Source organism: Solanum dulcamara, chromosome 3, assembly GCF_947179165.1.
Source record: "Solanum dulcamara chromosome 3, daSolDulc1.2, whole genome shotgun sequence".
Taxonomy (NCBI): domain Eukaryota; kingdom Viridiplantae; phylum Streptophyta; class Magnoliopsida; order Solanales; family Solanaceae; genus Solanum; species Solanum dulcamara.
Window position 1 is genome coordinate 77,213,737 of NC_077239.1, and position 16,364 is coordinate 77,230,100.

Below are 16,364 nucleotides of genomic sequence, written 5' to 3' on the forward strand. Positions count from 1 at the left end.
TACCGTATTTTAGATATAAAAAGTTCATTATATATTAGAAATATATATTCAAATTTAATAACCAATTTTTTTAACATAAAAGTACTTCCAACATAATGATTTATACCACAAATATTTATCCCATAAATTTATATAAAAATATAACAATAATCTGACTTTTTTCCATAAATTATATTTATTCCATAAAATCCATGTTATTTTTTTAGATATAAAAGCTTATAACATGTGTAAATTACGAAAAAAATATAGTATATGTAATAATTTTTTTCTATAAAAAAATAATTTCAGAATAATAAATTTATACCATGAATACTTATTTCATAAATATACTAAAAAATTATCAATAACCTGACTTTGCCATAAATTATATTTAGACCATAAAATACATGCTATATTTTGAATATAAGAAGTTTACACCATACATATATTACAAATAAAAACATATATGTAATATTACTATTAATATTGATTTTACATGAAAAATTAGGAGTAATGTTAAAATAAATAATATACATAGAAAAAATTCCTTAATTTAAGGTAAATTGATAATTTGTTATATCATTAAATTAGGATAGTTATAACTACTTTTCCGATTGGTCCAAAAAAATAGGAAAAGATTTACTTTCCTTCTTTTGAGGCTGATTTCATGCATATATAATTAGGGTTTGTGTATAGTTGATTCTAATTTGGATGATTCCAACTTCTCAATCATGGCTGATGTATTGCCTGAATGTCTCATTCACAAAATACTTTCTTACCTTAGTTTTACGGAAGCAGCTCAATTGAGTGTTGTCTCCAAAACATGGCTACAGGCGTGGTCGACTCTTCCCAATTTGAATTTCACAATTAATCATCGCAAATACAATATGAAAATAGTGGATAATATCATGGAGAGATATCGGAAAGGAAAAATCGCTATTGAAAAGTTTGAATTATCAGATTCTAGTTATTTGCGTCTAATTTTTCCTCTGTTTGATAAGTGGCTTGACATTGCACTTCAGAATGGTGTAAAACATCTCGTCTTTGGAGTTCCTAGCAATACGTCATACCCCTTGCCTATTTTCAAAATCTTGGCATCAAAATCGTTAAGAGAATTGGTTTTAAGGGGTTGTAATCTGAAGCGTGTTTCGTTATCTAGTGGTGTGGTGAAGTGCAATTCGTTGAGAAAGCTTTTTCTATCTTTTGTATGTTTAGACGAAAACACGCTTCAAGCGCTACTTAATAGTTGTCCCTTTATTGTCAACTTAATCTTTGATAATTGTTACGGGTTGGAGAAGATTGAGCTACTGAATAATCTTCAAAAGATCAAGTCGGTTTTAATTTGGAAAGGTAGTAACCAGCTTGTTAAAATTCAAGCACCAACTCTTGAACACTTGTCTTATGTTACTGATCCCGAAGTGTTTCCTAAGTTGGATATTGTTGATGCTCCAAATTTGGTGACACTTGTGTATAAGGGAAATCTAATTCCTGCGACTTTTGTGGATGCTAATTTGCAATGGAAGTGTCATCCTAGGAGACTCTTCCTTGAGTCAAATGGTAAAACGATTGCATGTTTCATGGACCGTTTAATGTACATGAAGAGTTCGAGTCAATTAAAAGAAGTAAAAGTCTATACATTTGATTGGGGAGATTTGAGATGGCATCGTGTGGAACTCAAAAGTGTAAAGAAGGCAATAAGGACCCTTAGCGAGAGGAATAAATTTCAGTTTTTATTAGATTGGTGATACAATTAATTTATCTCTGTTGCAAATTCTTGTAGCTACTTCTCTGTTTCAATTTTTGAGATACTTGTATTATATCTCGCAGGCTCGGCTTATAGATGTTCTTCTGTGCTTCAAAATACAGAATGGAACAAGATATATTTTGAAACAAGAAACTGTTTTATGATTGTGCACTTGATGACCTAAAATTTTCTTCTTGGCTTTTCAACCTAAAAGTTTATGTTGTATACAGTTTTGTTTTAGACTTCTGTGGTCTGTGCATCTTTTTGTAGGAGTGCGCTAAATAGATGTCTATGGACCTGGATCCACTGCTTTTAGAGATAAACATAAGTTGTAGTACTTCATTATGATCCATTTAGTATATGAGCTCAAAAAATAAGGATTCATATCAGTTGTCACTCTGACCATTTACTATGGCACTTATTGCGGGAGTTGGTATTTCCCTCTTAGTTGCCTCAGTGATAACTGATTTGTGTTAAAGGATCCTCTTGTTGTCCTAGTTATATGCTTTAATTTTACTGCGTTGACACTTATGTATCTGCTATTTGATAGCATGAAACTCGAGCTCCATTTTACAACACTTCTGGTTTTTGCATTGGATCCGTTTATATGATTTGTTGATTCAATTCCTATTGGTAGCATGAAATTCGACAGATAAATATAGTTGCAGGTACCCGTGAGACTTTGTATTGTTAAAACTGATACAAATTTAGGCTTATGTGATACTCCCTCCATTCTGAGTGTTTTATATGATCAATTATTTTCATCTGCATTTAGTAAATGATATTGGTTTCACAAGGATTCTAGGTCGACAAACTATACTAAAAGAAATTTTGTATGGCCCCATATATTTTGGAGATTCTCCTGCTTATTAGGGTTCATACAGATGCTTCTATCCCATATACAAAGATAGAATCACAGACAAGTCCCTATAGACAAGTTTAAATTGTGCAACTTTTCGACTCTGAAGTTTTCTGTTTAATCGATAAGTGTCTTGGCATTGCTCTTCAGAATGGTGTAATAGATCTAGTGTATAGTGATCCTCTCGTCTTTCCTAAATTATATTTATACCCCTTGTGTATTTTTACTATTTTGGCAGCAAAATCTTTGACAAAATTGATTTTGTGTCGTGATCTATCTGATGAGTGTTTCAATATCTAGTCGTGTGACGAACTGCATTTCTTTGAGAATGTTTTCTCTAATTAATTAGTTTATTTAGACGAAAACATGTTTCAGACTCTACTCACTGGTTGTCCCTTAATTGTTAATGTCACCATTGAGGATTGTTTTGGATTGCAAAAGATTGAGCAGCTGAATCTTCGAAAGATCAAGTTGGTTTCCATTAGGATTAGTGGTGACCAGCGTGTTAAAATCCAAGCACCATCTCTTGAATACATGTTTTATTCTAGTTGTTCTTTTGGAAGAATTAGATATTGTTGAATGTCAAATTCAAAAATCTTTAGAACTATCACAAGTGAGGATATCTGATGGATTTCTCGAGCATTTTATTTTTAGATCACGATCCCTTGAGAGTTTGATATTAGATCACATTTATAAAAGGTTGAGAAGGTTTGACATTTGCGGGAGTCAATCCCTAATATTTTCTTGAAGATACATTCTAGGGAGGACATATGGCAGATTGATGCTCCAAATTTGGTATCAGTAGAGTATATTGGAAATCAAATTCCTGAACTTACAATTGCAAAATAGTCAAGCCAACTGAAGCACATAAAAATCATTACTTATTTCTCCGACAACTTAAATGGCGCTTGGTTTTCTAAGTTGGTGCACAAAGCGGGTCCAGGGAAGGGCCGTACCCCGAGGGTTGTGATGTAGACAGCTTAACCTAATCCAACATCAGTGGCGACTTTTACGGTTTGAATCCGTGACCTATAGGTCACACGGAGACAACTATACCATTGCTATAAGTTGTGGAAATTTCTATCAAACTAGACCTCTAGGTCTCAAGTTTTGCTCATTTTTCTCAAATGCAATGAAATCAACAGGAAAGAGTTGCAACTGCACCATAGAGTTGCTACCCCCAAAAGTACTACAATGCACCAGGCACCAGCAGATTGAGTACTGACACAAATGAACACACTTTTTAGAGTGCTTATACTAAAGTGCTATAATTCAACTTTCAAGTATTACAACCCCTACTTATCTCTAAAAGCAGTGGAACCGGATCCAAAGAGCTCTAAGAAAAAGGTGCTAGATGGTTTTATACTGCTACCAAATAAGAAACGATGCAAAGATCACAGATATCAGATGTCTAAATTAGATGTATATGCAGCATAATTGTCTCTTTTCAAAAAAGTACATACTTCAGAGGCATTAAGATGAAATTAATTGTCCTGTCGATTCCATACACATGCAACTTTTAAAATCATAATGTTGGGGAGGAAGCACTACAACTAAAGTTTGATATGATAATAAATAATAAAAATAAATTAGACACGAGAATTTTATGTGAAAACCCCTCAAACAGATAGAGGAAAAAAACCACGGGGTAGAAGGATCTTACTATGATAATATGGGAGTACACTGCTCTCAAATACAATGAGAAAACAACAATTAACACTTATCTCTTGTAAAAGGAACAACTCACAAAAGAGGACACTCAAGACTACAATATTTATCTTGGTATATAACTCTCTTTGTGTTCTTAATCTTTTGGATTGTATTTTTGTGGGATAATCTAAATGAGGGCTAGAGAAGGGGAGCCTTGGAGTAACTGATAAAGTTGCTGCCATGTGACCAGGAGGTCACGGGTTCAAGCCTTGGAAACAGCCTCTGGCAGAAATGCAAGGTAAGGCTGCGTACAACAAACCCTTTTGGTCGGGCCCTTCCCCGGACCCTGCGCATAGCGGGAGCTTAAGTGCACCGGGTTGCCCTTTAATCTAAATGAGGGCTAGAGGCCCTCTATTTATAGGAAACTAGAAATGCGTAAAATCCGCGTATTGCACCTTCCTTTTTGACTACGCATTCAAAACATGTTTTGTTCTCTTTTTGACTACGCGTTCTAAATGTGTTTTGTAGTATTTGACTATCTTTTATTCTCCCACTTGAAGATTTAATTGAGAATCAATTAAGTCTTCACACCATCCTTTCTACCCAATTACTGCAATGTTTCATTTCTGCTAGGCCAATAGAAGATTGACACCATATAAACGTGTTACTGCTGATCAGCTTCGTAAACATATCTGCTAGGTTGTCATTAGTGTGAATTTTCTAAATATCCACACTGCCTTCTTTCACCTTCTCACGAACAAAGTGATACTGAACTCGTATGTGTTTTGTCCTTGAATGAAATGCCGGATTCTTTGCAAGATGCAAAGCGCTCTAACTGTCACAAAACAGAGCAACCTTCTCTTGTTTGTGCCCGAGCTCCTCTAGTAACATTTGCATCCATATTGCCTCTTTGCTAGCTTGTGTAGCTGTTACATATACTTCTTTCGTCGTAGATGTAGCCACGATAGATTGCAATTTTGAAACCCAGCTTACAGCTCCTCTAGCAAAAGTAAACACATAACCTGTAGTGGACTTGCTTTTATCAAGATCACCTGCATAATCTGAATCAACATAACATTTAACAGTAAAGTTTGATCCTCCATAACACATTACAACATCTGAGGTATCCTTGACATATCTCGGGATCCTCTTAACAGTATTCCAATGCTTTCTACCAGGATTAGCCTTGCATCGACTAACCACTCCCATAGCTTGTGCAATGTTAGGTGTTGTACATACCATGGCGAACATTAAACTCACTACTGTTGATGCATACGGTACTCGAGACATCTCCATCCTCTCTGTCTCATTGCTAGGACTCTTTTTTGAGGATAACTTGAAATTAATAGGAAATGGGGTAGAAATTAACTTACAGTCTTGTATCTTGAAACGTCGCAAGATTTTCTTCAAGTAGTTCTTTTAAGAAAGTCAAATCTTCCTATTATTTCTATCTCGGTGAATTTGTATCCCTAGAATCTTGTTTGTTGGTCCCAAGTTCTTCATTTCAAACTCCCTAGCCAACTATACCTTTAAATTTATAAGATGATATTTGTTGGGGCCTGCTACCAACATGTCATCAACATACAATAGCAAAATAACAAAATCGTTATCATAAAATCTCTTGTAATAAACACAAGGATCTGAACTATGTATGTTGTATCCAAGGCTTATAATGAAGGAATTAAATCTCTTATACCAACATCTCGGCGCCTGTTTGAGACCGTATAGAGATTTATTCAACCTGCAAACCAAGTTCTCTTTACAGAAGCTATCAAATTCATCACCAGTGTAATTGCCTTCATTATCTGTCCTCAAACACTTGATCTTTTTCTCAGATTCAAGTTCCACCCACACTTTAAGCTCTTTGAAAATCAAAAAAACATTTGTCTTTCTTTTGATTGGATACACCTAACTTCTCCTGGAGTAATTGTCAATAAATGACACAAAATATTTTGCTCCTCCTAGGGACACCACCGGTGTTTTCCAGACATCAGTGTGGACCAGATCTAATATTTCCTTGCTTTTAACAGAGGAATTGCTAAACTTCAGTCTATTTTTCTTACTGGTAACACAATACTCACAAAAGGGTAGTGAAACCTTTTTGAGCCCTAGAAGAAGATTTTGCTCAGCAAGAATCTTCAAACCTCGTTTCGATATATGGCCAAGTTTATGATGCCACATCATTGTTGATTCTTCAAATAAACTTACTGACGCGGTTGATGGTTCTCCTTCTTGATGTGTTTCACCTTTAAGCACATATAGATTTGCAGCAAGTTTTTCCGCTTTCATCACTACAAGCACTCATTTTGATATTTTCATTACTCCAACCTGAGTCTTATATGAACATCCATTATCATCTAATTGTCCCAAAGACAATAGATTCTTCCTCAAGTCTTTTACATGTCGTAATTCCTGAACGATGCGTACCGTGTCATCATACATCTTTATTTTGATGGACCCAATACCAATAACATCCAAAGCATGGTCATCTCTCATGAATATAGACTCTCCTAAAATAGGATTATATTGATGGAACCATTCTCTCCGAGAAGTCATGTGCCATGTTGCTCTTGTGTTCATGATCCAGACATCAGTTAAACGTTTTCTTCCTTCATTATTTGATATTGCTTACAACAACAACAACAATAATAACGACTCAGTGAAATCCCACAACGTGGGGTCTAGGGAGGGTAAAGTGTACGCAGACCTGACTCCTACCAAGGTAGGACGGCTGTTTCTGAAAGACCCTCGGCTCAGTAAAAGCAAAAAGCAAAAAGAAGTCAGATAAGGATACTTGTAACATTCCCTTGAGCATTTGATGGCTCAGGGTGTTCACTCTTCTTCTTGAACCGACAATCTTTTTTGAAGTTCCCTTTCTTGCCACAATGGTAACACTTGACATTCTTCTTACTTCTTGATTGAGATCAACCATGATTATGACTCTCACTAGGGCAACGTTCCATTGGTCTTCCTCTCACCATCATCAAAGCTTCTGCTTGTCTGTCTTCCTTATTTTTGCACCAATTTTCTTCTTCTAAGACAGCGGCTACAATTTCATCAAAAACTAGACTATCCATATTGTTTGTCAGGTTGACGTTGAGTTGATCATACGAGTCAGGCAGACTTTGAAGTAGAAGCTCCGCACGTTCAGTTCCCTCTATTCTCAACGTCAAACTTTGTTGTACTCGACATTGTTATTTGTTTCACACCCTTTTAGATTGTTTCTGAATATTTTTGCGAATAATCGTGATAGTATCTTTGCATAAAACAGACAGAATAACTGAAGGCTCTGATACCACTGTTGGGGGAGGAAGCACTACAATTAAAGTTTGATATGATAATAAATAATGAAAATAAATTGGACACGAGAATTTTACGTGAAAACCCCTCAAACAGATAGAGGAAAAAAACCACGGGGTAGAAGGATCTTACTATGATAATATGAGAGTACACTGCTCTCAAATACAAGGAGAAAGCAACAATTAACACTTCTCTCTTGTTAAAGGAACAACTCACTAAAGAGGACACTCAAGACTACAATATTTATCTTGATGTATAACTCTCTTTGTGTTCTTAATCTTTTGGATTGTATTTTTGTGGGATAATCTAAATGAGGGCAAGAGGCCCTCTATTTATAGGAAACTAAAAACGCGTAAAATCCGCGTATTGCACTTTTCTTTTTGACTACGCGTTTTGTAATATTTGACTATCTTGCACATAAGACATGAAGCTGTGAGATCTCTTGTTTTGAGTACATCTCAATTGATTCTGTGATTTTGAAGTACAACATAACTCTTACAAGCGAAGTATCAGAAAAGGCCTTTAATAGGCAATTATCGATGACAATGCATCACTTATCAAGCCTTCTATTGAACAACATTTATAAGTTCTTTCAAAAAAAAGGAACAACACAGAACATAGTGTCTTAGTGCCTCTGTCCAAGTATCAAGCTAACATAAACAAAATCAAATTTTACGACTGGGGAAGAACCTCTGTTCTTCATGATAGAAGACAAAAAAGAAGTAAAGCTCACTGCATTTATTTGATGAAAACTAGTTTGCTGCGAAAAATTGAAGTGCAGTTCGTTACTTCTAAGAATAAGGGCATTCAATTTGCAATAGATTTAATTGCATCACCAATCTAATAAAAAGAAATACATTACATAGTTTCAAAGGACGCTTCTATACACTGATGTGCGAAGTTCCTTTGTCACGATGTGAAGGGTTGTGCTGCTTCAACAAAGTTTCGTGGTATAAAGCCAAATCTGGAATATGAATTTATATCTCCTACATGCATGTTCGGTGAAAACTCCCTCATTCCGCTATTATGGCTCCGTCTCTGAAACGACATTATCTATTCCACCAGAATCCCACATGATGTGATAAATTGAGTATGAGAAATGGTTCTTCACTGCCGTCTACTTCAATTATGAACCAGACTGATATTATTGTGCTTTGTTGTTCCTATAGATTTCAATGACCCGGTTAATGCCCAATTCCAAAGCATTTTTTGCTATATAAAGCATGATTAGTTAATAATTAAACAATTAACATGTAGTATTTTTCCTTTATAGATTATATCTATATCTATCTATCTTAAAAGCATAAACTTTCTAATTTGAATGTTAAATTACCTAAATATCCCTAACTAAAAACATTGTGATAGCATAAACTTTCTAATTTGAATGTTAAATTACCTAAATATACCTAACTAAAAACATTGTGGTTCTACGAAATCCTATGCAAAGAGTCGTCACATCCAACTCTCATATTCTAGACAGGCGCGAACTCGATCTAAGCCCCAACAATTGCAACGCCTCGATGATCACTTAAAAGAAACAATGTTAATTGTAGTTTTCCATCAAAATCCAACTACTGCAAAATCCAAACAGGTATGCCCGGTTACATCCGCTTCGCCAAGCCTACTGTCTCATCAAATTAAACCTTCTTCTATGGTGTGTTATTCATTTTTCCTTTGTCCACAGATTTTCCCTATTAACAATGCTTCTTTTCCCTTAAAACACAATTGAAAATTAGATTAGGCTTTTGTGAAATTACTCGCCAGTCGCAATCATTAACAAGTTGTGAGTTTCCACCCAATTACTTTATGCTCCTATATAGTGTTTATCCAATTTACATCTTACATACCCCAATGCTTTATTAGCAACGCATACCAACAGATATGTTCCTTAAAATTAAAGAAAACGAACACAGAGAGGGAATAAGCAATATAACTTCGTTGAAACAACCATCGTTGATATCCTCATCGGCCTATTCATAGCCTTCAAAATCTTTGGCAGACGTACAAAGTAAATAGCGTAACTATGAAAGTACATCACTCCCATCTTTTAGGTATCTTGAAACTTTCTGAAGGTATTCTTTTATTATTTATTAATAGCGAGACTGCTTTTATGTTTTATTTATTCAAAAATTAATAATATGACTCTTCGATCATATTATTTTATGTCTCAACAACCAAGAGTAGGGTGGCCACCTATACAAGAGAGTCATTTGGCCTGAAATTTGAAAATTAATTCTGTTCTCTGTGATTCGAAAGTTATTGCAAAAATTCATGTTATATTTTTTGATGAAATAGAATACATTTTTAAATTACACCCGAATAATTTATTACCTTTTAAATCCTAATAACATCCAGTTTAAAATTAAACCTACATAAATCATTTATTAAGTGCAAAAAACATTTTGGCTGCTATATATTTGGAAAGGCATGATTATTGTAGATATCAAGTTAGAAAGATCATTTTATCTTCTAATTGAAATGCAATGGATCATTTATCTATCTACGTACACTGTTTTGCCAGATGTATCTATTAAAAAAATGTGCATGCTTGTTAGTTATAGTAATGTGGTTGGTCAATCACAATATTATTGCTTCTTGTCGTATTGTTACCACTTCATCAACTTAACTCTATAGTTGATGTTTCTTACATTCAAAACTAAATTGCGTAGCTGGAATATCACAAAATAAGGATAGTATATTTACATAAAATTGTGTTTTGTATTCTCATGTATAATTGTTCACTCAAATATTTGTTTAAATAGTACTGATATACTCTTTATAAAATCTTGTACTCCTTGACTCGGAATACACGTGCAATGCACGTGGAGGAAAATTAGTATAATAATACAGATATATCATTATACAAAATCCAAATATGTAAGATTTCAAGATTGAATTTTTTTAATTAACACTTGATTGTATATTTATCTTTGATTTTCTTATCACTTGATGATTTTTTTTCTTTTACAAATACTTGGCCTTTTTGTTTTTATTATAGCCTACATATTTGGTCTCTTTTACCTTTTCATCTTTTAATTTATCCTTACTAGCTACTGATCGCTAATTCCTTTTTATTTTTTCAAGTTCTTCTTATGCATATACGAAAAATGCAGTTTATATGAGCTAAAAGGAGCTAAGCCCCTTGTAATCTGTAGTCAACTTGTAATCATTTACACTCTATAACCAATTAAATTCAATAAATTTTGCAATGACATTTAGCATCTAGCAGCAAGAAGTAAGAAGAACTTGAAGTCGTCTGCGTTCACAGTACTTGACAAGGTATGAAGAGAATGGATTTGTGTTTTCTGAGACACCACATGGTCTAGAATGTTAAGAAAATTATTGGTAAGAAACTGATGTCAGCACAGGTACCTCATTGTGATACGAAAACTGGTATACGTGGGATTATTAAGAAATGAAAAAAGAGAACGAAAACACGCCCTCAAAGGAAAATGAACACAGCTGAAGAAACTAATCTGATTGCATCTCAGAAGAAGGAAAGCAGAGTACCTTGGTCTTTGTTAGGAGCTAAAAAGAGATATATATCATGCTATAACTATATTTAATCATCTTAGTACCAAGACACACCCAAGGACGTGGCCTAGTGGTCAACGAAGTGGGTTAGAGCACATGAGGTCTTCTTGTATTCAAGTTCCAACCGAGAAAAAAACAATAGGTGATTTCTTCCCATGTATTCGAGCATTGGTGGATAGAGTTACTTGTCACCTGTTGTTCGTGGCAAATGGCAGGTCTTCACAGAAACCAACAATCCTTATTGCCTTCTCTGAAAAGAAATCCAAGTACCAAGCTAACGTAAACAAAATCAAATTTTACGAGTGGGAAAGAGCCTCTGATCCTCATGATAGAAGACAAGAACGAAGTAAAGCTCTCTGCATTTATTTGATGAAAACCAGTTTGCTGCAAAAAAATTGAAGTGTAGTTCGTTACTTCTAACCATAAGGGAATTCAATTAGCGATAGAATAAACTGTATCACCAATCTAATAAAAAGAAATATTTCTCCGGCTTGCTAGCAGTCCTTATTAAGAGTTGTCCTCTTTTGTGTTGCCAACTCTGACTTCTCTGATCAAATTGGTATACTTTTGCTTCTTTTAATTGACCGTGCCCGTGACTCAAATTCTTCATAAGCATCAAACGGTCTATGAAACATGCAAACATTTCACTTGTTGATTGTAGATTGAGTTTCCTGGGACGACAACTCCACAGCAAGGCATCCACAAACGTCGGGCACACCCCAGTTGGTGTTAAAAAATTCACATCTAAAACGTCCATTTCGGGGGTAGTAGCTCTACAGTGCAGATGAAAATCTTTCATGTCGATCTCATTGCATTTGAGAAAATAAAGGGTAACTTGAGACCAAGAGATCGAATCTGATAGAAATTTCCTCAACTGAAAAAACCATGCCGCATCTAAATTGTACAAGGGATCAAGAATTATTTGTGACTGCTTCAATTGTCTTGATTCTCTTGCAAATTTAAGCTGAGGAATAAGACGTCCTTTACACTCAAAAGACAGCAAATTTGGAGCGTCAATAGATCCTATGATCTTGCAATTCCGAATCTTTAAGACCCTTAGGGATCGACTCCTGCAAATGTCAAACTCTCCTATGGAATTGTTAGCTAATATCAAACTCTCGAGGCAGCAAGGTATTGAGAGAAGGTGGTTGAGATATGTACAGCATACCTCCGTACACGATATCTCTAAGGATTTCAGATTCTCGTAGTCAACAATATTCAAATGTTTCAAACAATAACTAGAATAAGACAAATGTTCAAGAGCTGGAGCTTGGATTATAACGGGTTGGTGAATTCTAATGGTAAGTGACCTGATCTCACGAAGATTCCACAGCTCAATATTTTTCAGCCCAATACAATGCTCTATAATTAAATCGACAATGAAGGGACAACTATTGAGTAGAGTTTGAAGCATGTTCATGTCTAAGCGGACACAAGATAGAGAGAGTTTTCTCAAAGAATGACAGGTCGCCACATGACTAGCACTAAAAAATGAAACATGCATCAGATCACAACCTGTCAGGATGAGTTCACGTAAAACATTTGATTCCATGAATTTAAAAATAGGGAAGGGGTATGATGTTGAATGTCTAACATCTCTATACACAAGATGTCTTACACCATTTTGAAGAACAATGTTGAGCCACCTATCAATCAGAGGGAAAATATGATCAGGCTTTGTAAAGTTGTGAAATTCAAATTTGTCAATAGGAATATTTCCGTCTCTATATCTCTTAGTGATTTCATCCACTATTGTTATGCTTTTACCCGAATAGACTCCGAATTCCAAGTTGGGAAGATCCAACCAGGCTTGTAACCATGTTTTTGAGAGAATTCTCATCCGGGATGCTTCACCATAACTAAGATAACAGAGTATTTTGTGAACGAGGCATACAGACAATACGTCAGCTGTGCCTGTCCCCATGGCAGGGGAATTGAGAAACTGTTGTAACAAGTGACAGTGTGAAAACTAAATCAAAACCCTATTTATTATAGGAACTCTATACTATTACACTAGTAAATTTATCCGGGCTTTTAGCACGGTTATAACAAACTTAAATCATCACTGACAGTTATAACAAACCTAAATAATCGCTTACTAATATAATTATATAAGTTCTTAACTATTTTTACTTTTAAATATTTAAATTATAAAATTTTAAAATAAAAGGAAACTTGGACTCTACATTTATAATTCATACGCCATCGGAGTAATCACTAGCTCTATTATAGTTAGCATCATACAAATTGATAAGAATTTTTTACAATTAAGAAAATATTACACTGGTCTAAGTTTGATCATGTGAAATTGCAGATCTGTTCCGTGAAAACAGTCCAAAAAAAAATAACTTGGGTTTGAAGGATCTAAGTCGCAGATCTAAAATAATCTTTCTCAGAAATCAATGTAATAATCTCCCACTTGAAATTTTCCCGGGTTAGAAAGATGATCCGAGCAACAAATAAGGAGAATATGAAATACAAAGAGACCGGAAGAGTTCGAATACAGAGAGGAGTACTTATTTGTGTCATCCGTTAATACTGGATTCCAATCATGTCAGTGCAAAGGATTTAATTATGTCATTATTTTTTAACGATCAGGTTTTGCAAAATCATTTTTTCCATGTGACCCTTTATTAGAAGTCCATGTCACCAAAATTAACAGATCAAAGAAAAGTTCAAATATATTATTGAACTTTGAAAAAAGATTTATTTATATCCATTATTAATAGTTAGATTTAACCATGCCATTGTTAGACATTTTTGAAGAAAAAGTTTGATGTGACAACTTAATTAAATTTGAAGTTCTTGAATAATAGATTAATAAACTTCAGAAATTAACAAGTGCATTCAGTTTGCATATAGAATGAACTATATGTTGGCATCCATCTCATGCCTCAAATTTCTTTCTTTGTTAGGTTAAAGAAAAATTGGTGAGTCAAAAATATGAATTAGTAGTTGAAAAATCTCAACAATTAAATCTCACTATTTTTTCTTCGAAGAAATCTAATTTTGAATTTTAGTTTCTAATTGATGTCATTAATGACATCAAAGGAATAAATTTTTCCCTATAAATAAGGCAATCTTGCTCATTTGCTAAATACACCAAAATAGAGAGAAAAAATATTAGAGAGCAAAGTGATGTATATACTATATATTATAAGAAAATAGTTGATGAAGAAAAATAGACTGTGAGCGATATTTGTGGGAAACCAAAAGAATGTTATTCATTTTGAGTGTTTTGTATTATGCTCATGACTACTCAGTATAATATTCCTTATATTTGTTCCTCGGCCTATGATTTTTTGCTTATTTAAAAGGATTTCCACATAAATTCTTGGTGTCATTATTTTTTCATTTTATTTTCACTTTGACCATGTATATTCTTGTCCACTATTTCAAAAATAAATTTTTATTTTTACTTCTTACTTTTAACATATAAAGAAAATAAAATTATTATTTTTTTCATATTTTCCCCTTAGCATTAATTACTTACTTCTCAAATCATTTTTCAAGATCTCTTATTAAATACTTCTTCCATTCTTTTTTACTTATCAAATTTTGACTTGGCACATCTATTAAGAAAACAATGATTGGTATAGTGAGATTATCATTTTATCCCTATTAATTGATAGAGTTTTAAATATATTTATTCACTATATTTTTCAAAGACTTTAACTCAATGTTAATAAATTGAGGGTATAATGGGAAGAAAAAAAATGTCTTTTATTGATTTGTCAAAATTGACAAGTAAAAAGGAAAATCAAATCAGAAAATATTTGACAAATAAATAAAAACGGAAAGAGTATCAATTAATAATAGTAATATAATAAAATAGTCATATTAATCATTATTTTCTTAAAAAGCATGTCAAATTTTACAATTATTCCAAAATATATCAATAAATGTTGATTATAGAGAAGTGGAAGAGATGATAATCTCGAAAGAAATCAAAATGGATAATTGGTTGTAACTTTTCAGTAAAACATGTACCGTTGGAAAAACTTGTTCACACTTTGAAACTTGCTTCTATTTCAAAGAATCAAACATGAATGATAGAATTGTTATAAAATAAACTAACTTCACAAAATAAAGAGAAAAATAAAATAAGAGAAAGTGAGAGATCAGAGAGAGAGTTTGTATCAGTGTATCCATATTATTGCGCTAACACGGCTATTTATAGCCAATATAGAAGGTAGAAAGCAAATTGAAATTTGCTAACAATTGGGCAAGTTGGGTGGGCCCCACATGAGAAAATGACATTCATTATTACTTTTTAGCACTCCCCCTTGGATGTTCATGTACAAAAAAAAGTTCTAGTGAAAGAACAAATATCCTAAACACTCATTTCAAGCCTTGGAAACAGCCTCTGGCAGAAATGCAAGGCAAGGCTGCGTACAATAGACCCTTGTGGTCAGGCCCTTCCCCGGACCCCGCGCATAGCGGGAGCTTTAGTGCACCGGGCTGCCCTTTTACTCATAGATGTTATGTCTCGTTAAAACCTTACTAGGAAAAACTCAGTGGAAAAAAGCCTAGTGAAGAAAAAAAGTACACACATCTGGTAATACGTCTTCAGTGTTGCCTCATTAAGAACCTTACCAGAAAAAAATTCAGTGGGACAAAACCATGGTTAAGGAAAAAAGAGTACAACGCGTATTTTACTTCTCCTGATGAAAACTTCATTTGATATTTTGGAGACGATGCATTCCAATCTTATTTCTTAGCTTCTTAAAAGTTGATGTTGGTAATGCATTTGTAAATAAATCTGCAAGATTATCACTTGAACGAACTTGTTGTACATCAATATCACCATTCTTCTGAAGATCATGTGTGAAGAATAATTTTGGTGAAATATATTTCGTTGTCTCCTTTTATGAAGCCACCTTTTAATTGAGCTATACACGCAGCATTGTCTTCGAATATAACTGTGGGTACTTTGACATCATTTTTCAGACCGCATCTTTCTTTGATAAACTGTGTCATCGATCTCGACCACACACATTCTCTACTTGCTTCATAAATTGCTATCATTTTAGCATTATTTGAAGAAGTAGCAACAATAAAATGTTTTGTAGATCGTCATGATACAACAGTTCCTCGGTGTGTAAATAGATAGTCTGTTTGAGATCAAGCTCTATGTGGGTCAGATAAATAACCTGCATCTGTATAGCCAATAAGTTCTGCACAACCTTTTTTAGTTTAAAACAAACTCATATCAATAGTACGTTTTAGATATCTCAAAATATGTTTGATATCATTCCAATGCCTTCGCGTAGGGGATGAACTATACCTTGCCAGCAA

At 34.0% G+C, this 16,364-nt stretch overlaps 1 protein-coding gene across 1 annotated transcript; it reads left to right on the top strand.

The window, feature by feature from the left end:
* Positions 1–705: 705 nt before the first annotated feature.
* On the top strand, positions 706–1,894 carry LOC129881838 (putative F-box/LRR-repeat protein At5g02700). Its single transcript, XM_055955946.1, has one exon. It carries the CDS (start codon positions 711–713, stop codon positions 1,722–1,724), a length of 1,014 nt encoding a protein of 337 aa, XP_055811921.1. The 5' UTR covers positions 706–710; the 3' UTR covers positions 1,725–1,894.
* Positions 1,895–16,364: the final 14,470 nt, after the last annotated feature.